The sequence below is a fragment of the Beta vulgaris genome, chromosome 9, assembly GCF_026745355.1.
Source record: "Beta vulgaris subsp. vulgaris cultivar EL10 chromosome 9, EL10.2, whole genome shotgun sequence".
In the NCBI taxonomy this organism is placed as follows: Eukaryota; Viridiplantae; Streptophyta; class Magnoliopsida; order Caryophyllales; family Amaranthaceae; genus Beta; species Beta vulgaris.
Window position 1 is genome coordinate 43,757,126 of NC_079210.1, and position 20,396 is coordinate 43,777,521.

General features: G+C 35.1%; 2 protein-coding genes across 3 annotated transcripts; both read right to left on the reverse strand.

Moving 5' to 3' along the window:
* Window positions 1-373: 373 nt before the first annotated feature.
* On the reverse strand, window positions 374-10,440 carry LOC104903926 (rac-like GTP-binding protein 5). The gene is made up of 8 exons (XM_010692068.4): window positions 10,264-10,440; window positions 9,902-10,142; window positions 7,992-8,079; window positions 7,798-7,907; window positions 7,623-7,686; window positions 1,161-1,225; window positions 1,003-1,068; window positions 374-902 (listed from the first exon to the last, which is right to left on the reverse strand). Exons 2-8 carry the CDS (start codon window positions 9,998-10,000, stop codon window positions 798-800), a joined length of 597 nt encoding a protein of 198 aa, XP_010690370.1. The 5' UTR covers window positions 10,001-10,142; window positions 10,264-10,440; the 3' UTR covers window positions 374-797.
* A 2,291-nt stretch (window positions 10,441-12,731) lies between these two features.
* LOC104903927 (uncharacterized) lies at window positions 12,732-18,050 on the reverse strand. Of its 2 annotated transcripts, none has more exons than XM_010692069.4 (11): window positions 17,769-18,050; window positions 17,386-17,566; window positions 17,216-17,290; window positions 16,894-17,131; window positions 16,680-16,804; window positions 15,793-15,826; window positions 15,664-15,710; window positions 14,406-14,546; window positions 13,706-13,770; window positions 13,536-13,608; window positions 12,732-13,447 (listed from the first exon to the last, which is right to left on the reverse strand). In XM_010692069.4, exons 1-11 carry the CDS (start codon window positions 17,866-17,868, stop codon window positions 13,291-13,293), a joined length of 1,236 nt encoding a protein of 411 aa, XP_010690371.2. In that variant the 5' UTR covers window positions 17,869-18,050; the 3' UTR covers window positions 12,732-13,290. The 2 variants fall into 2 exon arrangements, with proteins under 2 accessions (XP_010690371.2, XP_019107498.2); XM_019251953.3 differs by having other exon boundaries at window positions 17,386-17,580.
* Window positions 18,051-20,396: the final 2,346 nt, after the last annotated feature.

Sequence of the window (20,396 nt, forward strand, 5' to 3'; positions counted from 1 at the left end):
TATGAAGGAGATGGACTTTGGTCCCAAACTCCCAACCACTCTTTATTTCTTAAGAATCTTGTACACATTAATGGACATGGGACTAAAGCATCATATCTTCCATACGTGATCAGGGAAAATGCCACCAACTCGATGCGACAACTTTAATAAATTGGCCCTCACGACTTCTTAGAATTCTATCGTCTACTTTAGTAAACAGAATAATACTCCCTCTATCCCAAAAACTAAAAGTTACTTAACGCGTAACCATTTTGGGACATTCACCTACCTAAATAGGCAGTATCCACCCTTTGTACTATTTCATTCCAGAACCATCTAGCATAAGAGTGACTTCAGCAGTAAAACAAAACTGCAGAAGAAACCACAAGGCACATAGAAGCAACTAATCCAATCTTTTAAACACAACAGGAATTAACAGATAGTTAATTCACCTAACTTACAATTGAACATATAATACAACAAAATGCAATAATGTTTTTCTAAGCCTCTTAGAGCTTAGTTTACAAACACTTCTATTACTACATCTTCATAAAAATCCCAAATTTTACAGAACCTTCTCTCTGGTTCACAAACATAACGCGAATGATGATGATATACAATATCACAAACAATGTTGAATTCAACCAATCCACCACCTGATACTGCTTCAGAGCGAGTGCTCCTCGGGTTTTGTCAGTCACAAACTATTAGCATCTAAAGAACATGCCACTACTCTTCTAGTATGGTAGATGAAAGTAGTTGCAAGGCAAATGTAACAGAAACTGGTAAGTGGTCTTCTGAAGCCGAAATCTCCCTTGTTATAAAATTGAACAACCTTTCTGAGACTTTCTCTTCTTTCTTTTCTTCTGTTTAGGTGGCTGGAGTACTACTTTAATTGCAGCATCAAACACAGCCTTGATGTTCTGCAAACCACAAGTAGCAGTAGCAAGAAATGTATGTCAGTGAAAGGTCCAAAAGAATTTCAGTACAGTACAAACTTTTAAGTATGAACAAAATAACTACCTGCTGTGTTTTTGCACTACACTCTATATAAGCAGCTGCTCCGATCTGCTTTTTCAGTTCGTCGCCCTTTAAAAATAGAACGACAGAATTTTGGTTTAAAGATCACAAAACTGGAAACTAGAGATTTGTTATACTCTTAGCAGATGATATTTGTTTACCTGGGCTGTCGTGATAGGCACTGCACCAGGATGGTCTAGAAAAAATTGTTTATCATCTCGAAGATCTGAAAAAAAATTGAGATGTATTAGACGGACCCAAACAAGAGAACCATAGGGCATGCACATTTTAATTACAAAGCTCTTTTCCCCTTTCCGCCCCGTATTACTCAAACCAAAATGAACGTTGTATTAGAAAATTTACTCAAATAGCATCTCAAAAGCAAAGCCATATACACTTTAGATACCGCACGTCAGGACAGAGCAAATCATGGAAGATTTTGATGACCAAAAACTTCTAGCTACTGAAAACATTCCCAAGAGCAAAAGATGAACTATTTTAACATCACAAAAATCTTACCCTACTCTATAATTGGCTCCCAGAAGTTCTCATTTTATCACATACGACGAGTTTTAACTTTTTTTTAACAACACCCTCGACTCTCGAGTAACAATGGAGTAGAGATCAAAGATTAGAGCGACCGATCCAACACCAAATGATGAAAAAATATATGTGTTGATCACTCTCCAATACTTTTGCAAAATTACCTACGATCACCATAATGCAACCCATAAGGCTTTGTAAAGCCTACTCAAGCTATAAAGATCATATATTGTTCATAAGATAGATATCTAGGAGATGTAGAAAAGGGTCTATACAAACTTCAAGCAAGTCAAAGTAGCACAAAAAATCAAGCCAACTTAGCAACACATCAAGCCATCAACCCACCATTTGAGTTAATACCACTAAACATCACTAATCTAACTTTTGAGTATATCAAGTGATTTAATGTGCATGTGGTAAAGAATTCATCTACATACATGTGATCCTGAATGTTAGGGAAGACGAGGCACATCATTTGCTGCACATAATATATGCATAACGTCCATACACTACTATTCTTGTTTTCTTCAAATATATTATTTTCACAATGTAAGACCAAGAGTAGTCAGTTGAGAATTTAGTATGAACGAGTCAATATTCTTATATATACAGTAGATTAAAAGGCTATTGCATGCGATACCATAAAAGGCAATAAAGGGGGAAAAATGTATGAAAACTACGTTGTAACAAAGGGATGAGAATGCTGAAGGAAAGATAAGAGAGAAAATGATAAATGAGATAAAATCCCTGGGGAGGGGTGGTCATATATATTTAAAATCAATTAAACAACCAAAGCAATTGGAATGTCAAGTGAACACATGGATTTGACGCGCACATAACTGATACCTATAGTATGCACTCAACCATCAGAAGGTTCAAAGAAGCAATACTACAATGTCAACAGCAGTTCAAAAGTGTCTCAGCACCAGCGGATCTATCCTCTTTATTGTGATGCACCAATGGGGTCTCCAAGGCAACATTATAGTTTATGGAAAAGGAGAGCGTTTGCAAGATGAGAAAACATCCCCATATTATTTATAAAATTTTCATTGGCAGCAACACAGGGTACCTCATTTGTCATATGACGACCCACTGACCATTGGATGATAAACAAAAGGTCTCACTCCCAGACCGCAGCTTCTACCAAGCGCCCACTATTACTGATTTTAGGTCTAAACCCTACGCAACCAGGAAGATCCTAAGATATCTGAAAGGCTTTCCTAGATTCTTTTCCAGAGTTTGCAAGCAGCTTCCTGCCTCCAAGAACGCAATGTCCACCTAGCGCTGCATAAGACAAATCTAAATCCTAGCAATACTGGTGGATCCTAAGGTACCTGAAAGGATTCCCTAAAATATTCTTTTTTTCTAGAGTTCCACTAGGTCTCAGGTTCCCACAGCCTGAGCTTGTTATATAGCCTTTACTAAGGCAATAAACTCCTAGTCCGAAATTATATAAAATTGCCTGTTAGTTGAACAAATCGCTCTCCGTCATTCCTATCAAAGTTCATGCTTCGACCATTTCAGTCTCAAGGGTTATTTATATCCTTCAAAAAGGTCTACTAAGTATAATTTTCAATTCATTCATTTCTAGGGGACAAATAGTCCTAAAAATCTGATTCATCACCTTAAAAAAATGGTTGAGACAACCAATATAGATTTACAGCAGACCCTAGAAGGTCCACAGTCTAGCCCAGGAAACTTGCATCTGGTTTCCGTCTAGTTTGAGCAGAAATTTAATAATGCTGCTTGTAAATGGATCTCATGAACACTACACATAGCCTGCAAACAACGGTGTGATTTACTCAAAATACCATATATGAAGAATTGATCAGTTGAAGACTATCGCCATTAAATAGCATTTTCTCTCCCTCGTTCTAACAAGAATTCCTGATTATACAAGGGGGTCTCATAGACTTAAACTATAGCCTTTGAAAAAGAGTCCCCATGGAAACTTCAGACCCAATTTCATGTATATTATGCACGGGTCAATGTGGAAACCCCTCAACTAAAAGTCATCTGGCTAAGAAGCACTCCGAGGAAAAAAAAAAAAAAACTAAGTTGGGAGACTAAAAGCAGCAAACAGGGCCCTCAATTAGACAACTACTCCCTCCGTCCCAATTTATTTGCTACATTTTGCCATTTAGGGGTACATTTTGCAATCATTATTCTACATTTGCAAATATTTCCATATATAGTACATAGATCCCAAACTTTATTTACATATTTGCCATCACTCCCTTCTTGATTTTGTAAATGTCTCCATATATAATACATAGGTCCCACAATTTACCTATTTGCTTTTTTGTTAATTCCATTTATGTCAATGGTCCCCACTCCCTCCTTGGTCTTTGTGAAAAAGTGCTTGTAGCAAATAAATTGGGACAGAGGGAGTACCATTTAAGATGCTTTTTTCTTTTACTATCTATATCCTTTTATTATTTTTGGTTGCTAATGTTAGAGGAAAGAGGAGAAATCTCCAAATTGTTAGGTCAAATTAGTGCATTGCTAGAATGATGAAGAGGTGCTTGGAGGTCGAGCAAATTTTCATCAACTTCTATCAAGACTTTCGAAAGGTATGATTAATTACATGTAGTAAACAAACCTAGGATCTATAGATTACAGCCATGATTAGTCTTTGAGATAGTCTCACTTATTGTCATCTTAATTTATGCTCTATATAGTTAACAGTTATATAATAAATCCGGAACATGTTATTACCACTTGTCCACTTCCAATCATCTTGTGTCAAATATACGGGGCTATACATTGGAGGTTTGGTGTGCAAAAGAAAAGTTCTTGAGCTATAGTAGCATTCCCTTTCTTTTTGATTCTCCCCCTCTAAAACATTCTAAAAGAAACTCATTGAGTGCCTCAAGGAAATTTTGGCTCCAGCCCAAGCAAAGCTTGTGTCCAGAATTGGTTTTCTAATCATGATTCACAACCTTTCTCAAGGGCTATTAACCTTAATCTCATGGCTATTGGAGAATAATTTTAAACTCTATTTCCAACGAATATCAGACCAAGCCTCAATCTAGTCAAATGAGGTCAAGCTTGCCTTTGAAATAACAGCATGTAAGATCCAAATGGCTAACATGAGTCGCCACAATTGCTACATATGGAGGTTGCTAGTGATTAGTGAACTGAGAGGCTTCCCCCTTTTTTTCCGAGATTTTGCAAAAGCATTCACAACTAACCCCCCACACCTTGATTAAACAAGATCAAAGCTAGTCTCCTTTTAGGTTTCATTCCACTAATTTTTCCTTAGCACTAATTGTCATCCCATGATACTTTTTCCTCCCTTGTCTCCTTAGACTAGCCTCTTTAAAACACAAACAAATATTTTTAGCCCACTAAGTAATGATGGACGTTAAATGATTAAAGCCCTTTTTGGTGATTCCCGAATAGCATATACTTCCTACGTTTAGAAAAAGTTGCACCATTTGCAAAGTGTTTACTATTCACATATTATACTTTAATTGTCTTTAGTGATTTATATTTTAGGAAAAACGTAGTCATATTGGATCTTGTTAGATACATCTCAATGTATATTTTTTAACTTTTTAAAATTTTTACTTATTGATAAATAAAGATATTAATGCTTGAGACCATGCATCGACAAGTGTGAAAACATGAAAAGGTGCAACTATTTCTAAACGCAAGAATTGATTGTATTAGTTGGTTTAACTAGTTGATTGTATTAGTTGTTTGTATAAAAGTGTTTGGTAAGTAGCTGATAGTTAATTGCTACTTGATTGTGTAAAATGACTAATAAGAACATGAGCAAAATCCACTATTTGTACCTTTTATTGTTTATGAATTGGATATGCTTGGAAGCCTTGGAGAATATATTGGAAAACACATTAATAAAATAATAATTTAAATCACATCTACAAAATTCAAGATTAGTCCTTATTTTAAATTTTTTAAAAATTCAAGTTCCATGAGTTGATAATTTGCAAATATATTAATTTAAAATTATCATGCATATATATAAATATTTATTAGTGGTAGTCAATGTCATCAGGATTGGGATCCTACTTTGGATCGTAAGGGTTGGTAGGATCGAATAGGCAGTATTGAATCATAAAATCATAAGATCTACAATATAGAGTAAATTAGTGGTAATTATGTTATAATATAGTCAAAAGACTCCTATTAGAACTTTACAGACATTAATAATGATGTTTTTCATTCCCGAATGATGATAGTAGTTCAATACTCCTATTGAAGTTTTATGATAAAATCAAATAGGAGAAAATAATATCTAGAATTTATGATAAAATCGAATCGTTAAATAGCAAGATCGTAGAATAGCAAGATCGTAGAATCGTGGTGTGGTCCTACCATGTGAATTTTGGTAGTTGGGTAGGATCGAAAGATCCCATTAAATTAAGATTCTATGTAGGATCACTACCGAAAAAAATGGCAAATATAAAATAGAAAAGCTAGAAATTTCACCATCTTACCTCAACGTAATAGAGCAATTAGGCCCAAAATGAAAGAATTTAACTACCTAATTCCTTTATTTACCGAACTTCATATGGTGAAATATGTTTTTAGAATTTTCTCTATTCTTCTTATTAACATTCTTCCAAGCCTTCAACTTTCCAGTTATCATGCCTAATTTGACGCCTCCTCCGTTCTAAATTCTAATGTCTCCCCAACTAATTACCCATAACTACAACTATCTATTCATGGTTTTTATTCTCTAAGAACCAAGATATCTATTACTCTATTTTGGTAGTGGTTCACCTTCAACATCTCCAGTTACCCACCCTTTGTTTATTCGATGGAGTAATTATGAAATACTACTTCCGTTTCCTAAAGATCTTCCTTGTTACTGTTCCTACAGATTCCAAGGAGGATCCATTTGTGTGGGGTATGGGGTGGGTAAAGTAGGAGAGAGAAAGGGGTTAAGCTAAATAAATAAATAAAAAGGGGTTAAAGTAGGAGAGAGAAGAGAGTAAAATTGAATTAATAATGTAATGGTGGACCATATGATAGGGACATGAGAGGGTAAAAAGGGAAAAAAATTTCCAAATAAGGAATAAATTAAAAGAGGGAAGATCTTTTGAAAACGCACTTAAACGGAAAGATGGAAGATCTTTAGGAAATGGAGGGAGTATAATGCTAATTTTTTACTAATTTGACATGCAAGGTGGTATTTGTAGAATGGTGTTCATATTTCTTCTTCTTTTGGGTACTTCATTTATAGTTTCATCTTAGATATGGATGACATTTCCTCCACTTTTGGGCAAGAAATTTTCACCGAAAATTTATAAACCCCTTCTCATGTTTGTATAATCAAAGATGTGTTTTTTTTTAAGTGAATCGCACGGAAGGCTATTTTTGATGAGATTTTACCTTCATCTTTTATCACTCTTAACAGAATTACTGAATTGTTCTTCAATTAAAACTATATTTGTGGGAATGGTTGTCATTTTGCAATCAAATATCAAAATGCTAGTCTCAAAACGCAGGGTAGAGCATTGTAACTTTCCAGAGTGAGCAGATTGGGGCCAATCAGCTCTTTTTAATCCTCTCTTTACCAAACAGCGAAAAGAGTGGATTTGACAAGCCAAACAGCTAATTTGGTCTAAATAAGCTATTTTGACCCTAAAATGCTCTCCACTGAATAGGGTCTAAGACTTATCCTATGCCATTAGAAATAGGCTAGAGGTTTCATTGGCCTTTACAGTAGGAAGTCCTTTGTGGTTCAGATAAACTTTTGACAGAAGTGCAAATGTTATTCTTCAAACTTCTAACACGAACCAAGACAATAAAGTTTCTACAGTTCCCAATCTATACTTCCATTAGAGGACATAGTTGGACTAAGCATTTCTTATTGACTTTAAGATTTTAAAAAGTATTGTTTGTAATTCTCCACATAAAATGGGAAATTCCTTGAAGTTTACAACAAAGTAACGTCCAATTAAATATCTAGATGCTAGGGATTATTATGAGTTCAAATTTCATTGATGACATGATAACATAGAGAAGAAGCATGTGCATCTTCGAGATTGAGAAGTTGTCAGCATATGATATACATAATCGTGTGTAGAGAAGGTAGAACATTATACCTAGCTTTGTTCCAACAAGAATAATTGGCACACCAGGAGCATAATGCCTCAATTCCGGAATCCACTGAAACATTGATAAACATAAGAAGACAAACATCAGGAGTCAGGACGTTGCAACTTGCAGTACGAACTCTAAAGGTATGATCTTACATATATTATTACTTAGATATCTTACTTTCTTTGAAACATTTTCGTAGCTGGCTTTGCTGATAAGTGAAAATGCAAGAAGAAAAACATCAGCCCCTCGATAGCTCAATGGCCTCAGTCTGTTGTAATCTTCCTGACCTGTCATTAAACAAACAAAAGATCAGAACAGGTTCACTGAACACTACATCAAATCAGGAGAGATGGGGAGCACCACAAACATACCAGCAGTATCCCACAATCCTAGATTAACTGTGCTCCCATCCACCACCACATTAGCGCTAAAATTGTCAAAAACTGTTGGAACATAATCCTGTTTAATGAGGAAGGAGAAAGATAATGTTACACCTTACAGAATAACAACACATCTCTAAAAGAAAGATGACAGCTTCTGGTTGACGCTAGAAAACATTATACTGTAGAACCCACAACAGCAATAAAGATGAATTTAAGTTTGGCATGTGGTTTCTCACTTTCTCCATTTGTGCAAAACAAACGAAATAACATAACTTTTGCGCAGAATTGACTCTCTTTTTTGAGATAAAAGACAGTCCCCCCACTAGAGACAATTAGGAAAGGTACGATAAAACACAGAATTTCAGAAATTTAAAGAACAGAACAAATTAGAATAATTTGCTACAGAATCTCATTGCAAGAGCACGAGATTCTCATCAATTAAACTAGTATCCCAAATCTCCCATCAAAGAAGAAACCATCTCCAAGAAGATTGCCTCTATCAATTCATATACATTAAAACTACCATCTGAACATACTTCCACACTCCAGACCTACCTCGTTCCACCGCCTAGAAATAAAGGGGAAAAACTAGAAAAGCTACTCCAACTATTCTGAAATTGTTTATATCTTCAGATTGCAATAGTAACAGGCAAAAAGACAATTTGACAGCAAGGCAAGCTTAATTTGCAAGCTGGGAAAAAGTAAGGTACACTACTCTTTCACAAAACAAGACACTTTTTGTGCTCTGCTTCTGCTCAAGCCTCAAAGTGATTAACAAATCCAGATAAGACTCCCCTACGGGAAATGTATGAAGGAGTCACAGATTAGAGAAAACAGTGAGCTATCGAGCAGCTATGCCACAGATCCGCAGTACAAAAGACTATAAGGGTCAAGTTGAAGCAAACTTGAGAGTGGTCCTCCACTGGATCATTTGTCTCTATTGTCTTAATGCAACAAACGACTTGAAACCATCTAAAAACAATAGATAGGATGATTCCACTAGAATCATCATTGCGAATAAGCAACCAAGGATCTTTATTGTTTACCACATAAACATTCATATTGATCACCATGAACACCAATGAAAAATGAATAGCCAAACTTCTACAGACTACATCTTGATTCTATTCTATATCCCCAATGAGAGAAACCACAGGCAGCCACAACTTCTGCAAAATTTGAACAATACACCCAAGTAACTCATGAGTAATAAGGATCAAACTATCAAGGTTTTAGGGTTTCAAACAAAGTCAAGAACACCCAAAAAAAGACCATCCATTTTTACTCTTAATCACCTACTAGCTGTAGTTCCTTATATAGCAAGTCATCCACCCTCAAACCTCTCCAAAATTAAGGTTTTCATCAAAGAAATCAAAGCACAACCCATAAACACAGAGAATCCCATCAGAATCAACTACCACAAGGGTGAGTCAACTATTAGATATGTTTCAGCAAACTAAAACATTAAACTTCGCTGCAAATCAACCACCAGCAAAGCAACATTGCAAATTTGCAATTGAGGAAATTTGTGTTTTTCCAACAAAAACCATGAAGGAAAAACCATTAAAAAAAAAAAACCATATAAGAAAATGAAACCCACATAAGAAAAAATAGAAAAAAAAAAAAATGAAACCCGTATAAGAAAAAACCAAAAAAAGTGAAACCCATATAAGAAAAAACCAAAAAAAAAAAAAAAAAAAAAATGAAACACATATAAGAAAAAAAAACCAAAAAAGTTAGAGACCCATATAAGAAAAAGCCAAAATAAATGAAACCCAGGAGCTCAAAATGCAACTTAAGAAGAAATTATTTTTCTTTATAAAACTTGTAAAAAATTTCTAATATTGGAGATAAAAAATAAAGAGGAAAATTAGTAGGAGATAGAAAGTAAAACTCACAGTAGGAAAAGTGTTGCTGGTGTAAGAGATGAGCATACAAGTTTTTCCGACGGCTCCATCGCCGACGGTAACACACTTTATAAACCTAGAAGCGCTCATTGTATCACCGGCGCCGGAGAACAAAAACGGCGTCGTATAGTTCCTATTGTTGCCACTTCTTCTGCAAAAAATTAAGCTTCTTCTTCCAACTTCCAAGTGCTTTTTAATTTGGTGGGTACTTTGCTTCAGTTTATCTTCAAATCTAAACACATTTCAAACAACCCAACAAAAAAAGCTTGAAAATTGGTCAAAAGTGAAGAAGAAAAGTGTGAATTAAGTAGTAGTAGTAGTTACATTTGAAGAGAGAGAAATAAAAGAGTTACCTTGGAAGTTTGGAGCCTTTGAACTTTGGAGGGTGGTGGATTGGGGGAAGTATTGAAGAAGAAGACAGATATTGACAACTTTAAAAACAAAGAGAAAAAGATGGAAACTTTTTTTTTTTGTGTGTGTTTTTTGTTTGTGAGGTCTTCAAATGTTGGACCCAACCCAACTCAACTCACCCACCTATAAAGCCACCCACTCCAATTATATAACAACTTGAACCAACCCATTTTCATGAATTTTGAATTTGAAATTTTGTCATAAAATATGTAATAAAGTGTTTGCTTTTGTTTTCAAAAACTTGAGATGGAACGTTGGTTTTTTTGGGGGGGACATCTATGAAATCTTATTCCACTTTCACCAATGAAATATGTCATGATTTAAGATGGATATGTTATACTCCATTTATGAATTAAAGTAAAAGCACATGCATTGAAGATAAAAAAAATCATAACATGTAGTGATATCTTGAATTTAGAGATTAATTTTTCATAATTTTAAAAATATATACAAAATATATTAATGGTAGATATATATGAGTGAGTGTGAAAAACACGTGTGTAAAGTAAAAGTTTTAAATAGATAGTTAGAAACTGAGAGATAAAGACGTAAATGTAAATGACATTTTATCATTTGTCATGGGTGACTATTTTTGATAATTTATCAAAATTAAGTTTGTTAGCGTCTAAACAAGTTGTGGCAATTTGATATTCTAAAAGTGATCGAGTATGTTGGTCGGATAAGAAAAAAAAGGATAACAAATATGTAGTATCTTTATAAAAAAAAAAGGGAGGTAATTACTTTCTCTTGGAAAATAGAGTACAAATACTGTGGTAATAGGTTATTATATCGTATTTGTTATCTTAATAATGTTAAAATTTAGGGAACATGAATTCAAATTTATGTACTCAACCTTTTATGTATCATATGTTTATCATTAATCTTTATTTGTTGATGTATTAGCATTATAGCCTATCAAATTCGAATTCAAAATTAAAATACATATGAAATTCAATCCATATATTCTCAGACATATGATTTGACTTATCGGGTAGTGTATCATTAATCTTTATTTGTTGATGTATTAGCATTATAGTCTTATCATTTTCCGATTCAAAATAAATATACATTTGAAATCCAGTCCATATATTGTCAGACATATTATTTGACTCATAGAGTAGTTATATGGTTAACAAAGTGAATATGAGTGTGGGATAGCTTATATCTTAACAAAATACTGTGCAAAAATGTTTATATAGTGTTTTTATATTGTTAGCTCTTAAATTTTGTATATAAGCACAAATACATTTATCAAATAGAATCGATTTGAGACTTTATCACAACCCGACTCTACTAATATTCAAATATCAAGTATCCATCTTGTATTATTGTCTAAGTCTAACTTATTGTATATGACACTTAAGACCAAATTTAACATCTTCCAAATTTCTATATGCATCCTCCTACCATATACACCTAAGCTTAAAAAGTCATTTGTGTGCAAAAATTATAATAATACCTAATGCTTTAGAGTCAACCAAACACATATGACATATCATGCATAGCGTGGTTCAAGAATCAAGACTACAAGTAGTCTTTAATGTTAAGATTAGATGGAAAGTAACAACTAACATGAATAATGGAGTATTAATCAAGAAATATTACATTCATTACTTACCAATACAAGTCGTAACAAGAAAAAAATCTACTGAGATGATAGATTTGTGGTGGTAGTTGATGATAACTAATACTACTATAGTATAATATGCTTGTTTATGAAGCAAAGTGTAATGAATTGCAAAATGCAAAAAGGATGCGGAATCTTGACTTTTAAGGACCCCTAATGAAGTTAAACAAATTTATAGTCTGATTAGTCACATGTATGAATATAGGTTAGTCTTAGGTATCGGATTGATCATAACAAATTTGCATAACTAAATTAATATTAGGTCAGCGACATGATAACTTAAGCTGTCATACTAGATTATAATTTCATAGTTTATGCATTGCTGCCACCTCCTACTAGTGGAGCACTGGAGCTAGCTGCTAGAGGAATAAAATTGATTTTCAGGACTCAGGAGCACAAAGCTCTATGACTTTGAAATTAAAACTTACTAACTTTGATGATAAATTTGTTAAGAAATATGCCATTATACTAATGTGGCAAATTATAAGCAACATATCTAGATCTATCTTAGAAAATATAGTATTTTCTAGAAGTGATCGTGGGTCGAGTCTTTAAAAAATTGTCCATTTGGACCGGGCTAAAAATCGAGCCAAAATTTTGTGCCCAAAACTCACTATTTCGAGATGAAATGAGCGGTCTTTTCGGGTCAAAATCAAACCCAACCAAAAAAATAGATTAAAAAATCATTTTTGATTTGCCCAAAGCAAAAAAATCGGGTCGGGCCCGACCACAGGCCAAAAAAATTCTGCCCAAAATCCGCCTAAGAATCAGGCCAGGCCAGGCTGAGTTGATGAGCTCTAGTATTTTCCTATTCCATGACATAATGATAAACATTAATGATGAAAGTTAACAAAGATTACAATTCCCCTCAAAAAAAAAAACAAAAACAAAGATCATAATAGTATCAATCTACAAAGATATGAACATTTTTTTTGTGAGGATGACGAGTAGAAATAATACCCCTAGTTAAATGAGGAAAAAAAGAATAATCATGAGATTAGCAATACTTCCTCCAAACGGTAGATGCAAATTAGCTTAATTGGTAATTTACGGAGATGGTAATTAAGACCCATGAACAAATTTCATCGCATTTCCCTCTGATTGTAGTTTGTGAATGAAGTACTATGTAGCTGATTCCTTTGCTTTACATTTCCCCCAAAGTCCACAGTTCATCTTCAAGCTTCGTACACTGCACATTTCAGATCAATTTTCTACTGATTGCTGAATAGTACTCTCAATCTGACACATCAATGCCTAATGCCTTTAAATTTTCGAGCATTCATCTTATTCAATTCCTTTAGATCTTACAATGCAGAAGTTTTGGGTGCAGCTCTGCCAACTGTTACAATGCAAAACAATCATCATCTGAGCTGACATAATCCAATTCTATCATCTTCTTTGTTGTTTCCTTAAGATTTTGAGATGGAACTTGCTTCGACTCCGTTCTTACTCTCTTTGGATCTGGTACCTGATTTTTTTGTGTGACGGATGAGCCTGATCTGAAATGTGAGGAACACCATATAGATCAGCTGTATGAAGAAAAGCCAGAATTATATTCAATTTAACAAGTCAGATAATTTTCAGTACCTTTTTATTGAGCCACTCTTCACTTGGTTTTTCTGGGCATGTTCATCTTTTGCTGTTGTTGTGCTCCTACTGACTGCAAGTGCAAGAGAAAGTTAAGCAAACTAAGAAAAAAGTTGTAGATATGCGGATCATACTTTCTAGTATGAGAATAATTAGGAAGAATTCAAGACCTGTAATCTCATTGAGAAATCTTATCCCTTGAGAGTGTGAGTTTGTAGTCACATGACCTGCATTGCTGTTGAATTAAAGAGTTCCAGATGTTATTAAGTTACCAGCAGTAGCACTGAGAAGTTGGTTTTCATGGGCATAATACTAAGCGCATTTTGTGGAGAGCTAACAATCTATAACATGACACGACCACACAATGAAATTGGAGTATCGGACACACCACAAACATGAAGTTATTCAGAGAAACATGAATCTAACTCCATACTAAAACGAAACCAACCCAATCAATTCAATTCTATAGAATTGTTAAAATATGCAATTATCATACATGTTATATCATTTTGATACATTTTCAAAAACAACCTGAAATCAACACAAGACCAGACACGAACACGACCCATGCATTTATCCGAATTACCAGCTCTAATTGAGATCAGTGCGACTTTTTGCATAATTCGCTGTTATTGAACTTCAGCAACTCCTTGAGCAACACTATTGCTCAAGATTTTTCTTTTTTCCCCGGTTACTGCTCATTATGCAGAAATATCAAGTGTTGAATATCACTTGTGATTTTCACAGATGATGGCGCAGAGAGATTAATAAAATAGCAACATGTGTTAGGCCCAGAAATTTTCACTAAAATACTAGGATAATGCAAAAAAAACATTTAGAGGGAAAATAAAATTTGGCCAACATTTATACCTCAGGGCTTTCTTCAATCCTTCAACAGACAACACTTTTTGAGGCTTTTTAGACCTCATTGCATTTGCTCTGTCTCCCAAAGGATCAACCATATAAATTCCTTCTGGCTGACGTGGATTCCTAAAAGCTGTTCTTATATTCCTGAAAGAAAAAGAAAGAACTTATTAGCACCGATTACAAGCAATGGCAGATTGATTAAACTACTTCGTGCCTTTGCAATCCTATATGTAGAGTAAAATACAGGTTTCAATCAGACAAAAAGAGGGGGAATTGAGGTAGGGTTCTTTGCTAGCCTAGCTGATATCATTTGACAGAGGATATTTTGCATTGTTCAACAAAACTCCTTTATCAAACTACTTAACTAATCACTACACTATATAAAGCGATAAGGGTTATTCTCCCACAAAGACTCGGGTAATATCCAACAAATAATAATTACAATAAGCTAGGTCAAAGCATTCAATGCGGGGATTGTCAACTACCAACATGCAACATAAAACTAACTAAATTGTGCTAGTAAGTAACAAATAAAATTAACTAATTCATGTTCAAGCAATCAAGCAAATGTAACCATGTGAAGACGATCAAGCAACTGATGAAGCTAGGAAGGTAACTGACTCATTCTCTTTCAAGGGTGCATAATTAAAACCGCATGACTGAGCCACTTTCATGGTCTCAAACATGCAACAAGGGAAAAGCACCATAATGCTTTACTTAGTTTAATGGTTGTTAGGGAGTTTCATCAAAGAGTTTGGGTTAACAACATAAATAAGAACATTTATCAATCACTCGATGTTCAAATCATATGATTGATCGGGGCCAACAAGTTTTCTGCTGTCATGCTTATATCCAAAGAGGAATTTCAGCATTAAGCCAAATGAACAAAGTATACGAATTTGGTGAGAGGAAACATTTCCCTGGAAAGAAAATGGGAAGATAATATTTCCAGGGGTGGAAAATTATACCAAGGATGGAAAATATTTTATTTCTCTATAGGAAGAAAAGTTCCATTTTCTCCCTATTCCCTAACTTCCCTTTCTCCCACCCATCATCAATTTTTTTAGAATTTTCTTTTGTCTCTAACTTTTCATATATTGAACCAAAGAAAAGAAAATATTTTTTTTCTTGGAAAAAAGAAAAAGGTTTTCTGTCCAACCAAACAAGCCTAAAGTGTAAAAAAGAAAGAATTATAGGAAATACATCTTCCCAAGTGAAGAATGGAAAAGCTCTTATGCTATATGGGCAGGAAGAAGCTTACCCTCCTTTGAGCTCAGAACGTGTGACAGTGTATTTCTCCGAAGTTTTCTGCATGAAGAGTTTCATAGTTGGAATTAATGTCTATCAAAAAAAATATTCCGAAGTCCATATGATAAAACATACTCCTTACCACCCTATGGAAGCTGCAGTATATCCCAAGACGTCTGAAACGATAAAACAAACAAATATTAGTGTCGGGATCCTTACCACTAATTAACAATATAGATGCATCAAACAAACAAAAAACCAGGAACTTATGCCTTTGTTAGACTACAGAAGTTAAACATATCAGCCAATGGCAAAAGTGACCAAAGAGTGGAGTTTCGCTTGAGAAGATGCAAAAGGAAAGGACTTCATATATCACAGTAACAAGTTTTAGACATATCAATTTCTTCTACATCATTAGTAAAGTCAAGTTGATACATTTAGCCTTCAAACTATCAGGAGAATCGATTCCATAATGGTAATCAGAAACAAATACAAGACAATGTACTCTCATAAGAGAACACGGGAGTAAGAGATTCCAAATGCCCTGCATTTGTTTATATGGGAATTCATTGCATAGTTCAATCAGTGTGTTAGCATCTTAGTCAGTGTACGAATATAATTCATCAGCAGCTATGCAAGCCAGAACTTTTGTCTGTAAAAATTAGGTGAAACTACAGTCAAGAATTCGGAAAATCAAATCTGCCAAATATAACCTTCATACTCTGGACCAGATATGAGAAAAAATAAGAAGTAATGAAATCCAAACATTGCAGCATTCACTATAAAATCATAAATAAATGTCAACTATCCAAACTCCAACATACACCACAGATTATAGGCCATTCTATTCGTATGATCCTTCAATATAAATGTCACAGCCAATTTGCAGCAATCACTTAATATCATAAACCAAAACCAATTATCCCAATTACCAGCTCCTATTTTGTAGACTATAGGCCATCCATATCAAACATGATAGAGAACAGCTAAACATCACAATTAGTCATTGGCGTAGCAGAGGCAACATACTTGTTTACAACAATACTACAAGGAAGACCATCTTTCCTCCGTCCTTTGCAAACTCCATAATCAACAGAAGTACCAATCTTCAAGATTTGATTTGCATTAAAAACACTCAATTGGAAACCTGAACCCTACAAACAAACGAGCATTCAAGCAAACTTATATACTATTCAATTCACAATTAAAGAAGCTATTCCAATAGCATATGAAGACTTCATACAGAAGCTTCTTTGCGAACATTCGCGTTGAAGAAGGCAAAAACAGTTGAAGCTGGTTCTTTACTGTGCTGCTTGTAAGCATCACCAAACAAGAAAATTGTTATGAGCTGCCCATCCAAACACCCAACCTTCCATATGCAATAACCTTTCCCGGTAGTGCTTGTTTTTTTAGTTCCTTTCTCAGTTAGAACCCCAACAGTTGCCCAACAACCTGATAGAGTCTCCCCTCTTATCAGATTCCTATCAACACATCATAAAAAACCAAAGTCAGCAGCTTTTTCAGACGCAGTAATACCTCAATCATTCTCTAGTTACAGGGATTACTTTATGGAAGACAGTCGGACAAAGCGAATATCCGAAAACTGGTTGCTAAGCTCTGCTGATGAAACTACTTGATTCCTGTAGCCCAAAAAAAGGGTCCATTTATATTCAAAATTGATCCAAAACAATCAAAATACTTATTGGCATTCTCCAAAAAGCTTGACGACAAATACCGGATTCGAAGACCCGAAAACTTTTCAACATCAAGATCAGTTGAATTTTTTGAACGAATCGATTTGAGAGCTTTTTTAGCTGTTTCAACATCATAGTCCATACAATCCTCAACAGCAGTCCTGAAGGCGGACATGTCCACATTTCCACTTGGTCTTCGCATTTCATCATCTGATTGATAACCTGCACAAATTCAGCTGATTAAGAGAACCCCAAAATCAAATAAGAAAAATAACCCTAAATCAGTAACGCATGCCATGTGTTTGTATAAATGCGCAAATGAAATTTTGGCATAACATACTCAGATATTAAAAACCCATGTAATAAATGAAGAAATTAATAGGTTGAAATGAAGGGAAAATATAATCATATAGTGAGAAATTACCAGGGGAGTTGGGATGAGAAGGAGTAGGAGAAGAAGGAGGAGTTTCAAGAACACGGTCTTGAAGAGAGAGAAGAAGATCAAGGTCATCTTGGTGCTCCATTGAAATAGTTGTTAATGAAGCTTAAGAGATTCTGAAACAAAATGCTGGGAAAAATTGAAGGTGTTTGTAGTTCTTGCTTTTGAAGAAGGTCAATTTTGCACAAGTTGGAGGGAGAATTCATGTCTGGCGGGATTTTTGAAAACGATGAAAATCAGGACTTTTTTCATAAGATAAAAAAGGGAAATCAGGGCTTTTAACCTAAGTACTATGGATTACAATTGGGAGGGACGGGTGCGGAGGATGGTACCTCCACACCTGCACCCGCATAAAATTCCAATCCCTATTCTCGCCTCAACACTCATTGCGGGGAAATATTCCAGACACAGCCCCGTCCCATCAGATACATATTTATACCCATCCCCGTCCCACCACCCGCATGGGTACCCGCACCTGCTTCATACCTGCATAGTACCCACTTCATCCCCACCCCCACCACCTACATGAGTATCCGCACCCGCTTCGTACCTGCGTCATACCCACATATTTAAATTTTGCAAGATAAAATTATTAATAATATAAGTATATCAACAAAATTTTAATCATATATATATGTGGGGATGGCAGGAGTGGGGCGGGGCGGACGGGGATGGGGTGGGGATAGCATAAAATCCATACCCGCTCCACCACCCATTGCGGGTGGAATTTTAATCCCAATCCCCGCGGGTCTCCTACTTAACCCGCCCCATTGCCATCCCTACTAAGTACTATTGTAATTTGTAGTACCTGACAAGGGTACTAGAGGTATAAATTTGAATTTTTTTCGCAGATAATGTCAAAGGTAGTATTACTTAGGGGCGTTCAGAGTGCGGTTTGGATCCATACTAAACTGCAACCTAAATCATTTTTTGCGGTTTAGGTTGGTTTGCGGTTTGGGTCATGATTTCAAGAAAACCGCAGTTTGCGGTTTCAGTTGGGTTTTAATATTTGTAGACCAAAATCGCACTGCAAACAACAATTTTTATTTGTTTTGATTTTTTTAATTACACTTGACAATATAGCATACAAGTATACAACTAAGAAAAGAAGTTTGAGGTAAGGAACTTGGACACGTTTGATAAATTATCATCTATACTAAGACATTAAAAGGCGTGCGTAAACCAGGAACGGTGCCACGTTTCGCTCTCCCTAAAGAGTTTTAGTTCATGTAATCCATGTACAATAAAAAAAAAATAGAAATTGCATAGTATAGGTTTGGATCCCGTGACCTCAAGTTCATGTACTAAAGTTTTAACCACTAGACCAAGTTGTATTTAGTGCTATCATATCAAAGTACAATATTAATAAATGAAAATTTTCTTACGCGGGGCATAGCCCGGGCCTAATAACTTGTTTAAGGTTAATTATAAAGTCAACTTCACATTTATTTGGACTCTTTATCTTTATTAACATTTTTTTTACACTTAGATTACAAAATTAGTGTCACAAAGGAAAAAATGGTTAAACCGCAAACCAAACTACGCTGAACTGTTTTGCGCGGTTCGGTTTGGGTTGGTTTGGGCAAAAGTGTCGTGCAATTTGGGTTGGGAAAATGTCAAACTGTGTATTTTTGCGGTTTGGGTTGGGTTACATCCCAAACCGCACCAACCCAAATCGCGAATACCCCTAGTATTAATTCCTCATATGCGTCAAATATCAAATTATTTTCCCGCTTACCGTCCACGTAGGACAGCATTGCAGAAAAGAATATTGGCAAAGCAAACCGCTACCCATAGTAGCGGTTAACTTTAAGTTAAACCGCTATTCAAGGTGGTTGTTTATGAGGGAAAACCGATATGCCACCGCTAAATCGTCATTAAGAGAAACAAAGAAAATGTGCGGCATGCATGCAGGCGTTGTGCATCCCAAGCACGTGGCTGCACGACATGCAGTGAGCTTGCGCCCATTGCAGGCTTGCTGCACGCCGAGCAGCCACGTGCATGGACACACCGCGTCTGCTTGGCGTGCATTTTCTCATTTATAGTTGCATTGCTCATATACTGTAATGAACTACTATTTGACGTGGCGGTTTATAAGTGTGCCATATACCCTTGTCTTAGGGACACAATATAACCACTATTTGAAGTAGCGATCAACTTTGGTGAAACACTATTGGTATTTAATGCTACTTGTAGTAGAGGTTTTTTTATAAAAATCAAAAAATCTGGCATGTTGTCCTACGTGGACCGTATGCCCAAAATTAATTTGAACTTTGGCGCATAGAAGGAATTAATATTTCCTTTGACATTAGCTAGGGAAAAAAATCATATAAATTTGATGGATTGGACTTCCTGAAATCCGGTACAGAGTTTTGGAAATTGAAAAACTAAGTCTAAATCTGATTCCTTTTTTTAGTTCAATTCAGTCGAGTCTAAAACTTAATCTTGATTACAGATCTAGTCCAATCTATTTCAAATTATATAATTATTTTCCCCATATTGGTTCAAATCGTTTTCTCAGGATTTAAATTTGAAAATTAAGCTCCTTATTGCAAAATTAGTTTTTGAGCAAAATGAAGTATGGATGTATTAAAATTAATAACAACGACATTC

Coding starts and splice junctions, on each gene's coding strand:
- LOC104903926 (XM_010692068.4), bottom strand. CDS start 10,000: ATGAGCGCTTCTAGGTTTATAAAGTGTGTTACCGTCGGCGATGGAGCC. Junction 7,687..7,797: donor ACGAAAATGTTTCAAAGAAA/GTAAGATATCTA, acceptor TCAATGTTTCAG/TGGATTCCGGAATTGAGGCA. Junction 903..1,002: donor GTAGTGCAAAAACACAGCAG/GTAGTTATTTTG, acceptor TGTGGTTTGCAG/AACATCAAGGCTGTGTTTGA.
- LOC104903927 (XM_010692069.4), bottom strand. CDS start 17,868: ATGGAGCACCAAGATGACCTTGATCTTCTTCTCTCTCTTCAAGACCGT. Junction 13,771..14,405: donor GGATTGAAGAAAGCCCTGAG/GTATAAATGTTG, acceptor TTAATTCAACAG/CAATGCAGGTCATGTGACTA. Junction 13,448..13,535: donor AAGAGTGGCTCAATAAAAAG/GTACTGAAAATT, acceptor CTCACATTTCAG/ATCAGGCTCATCCGTCACAC.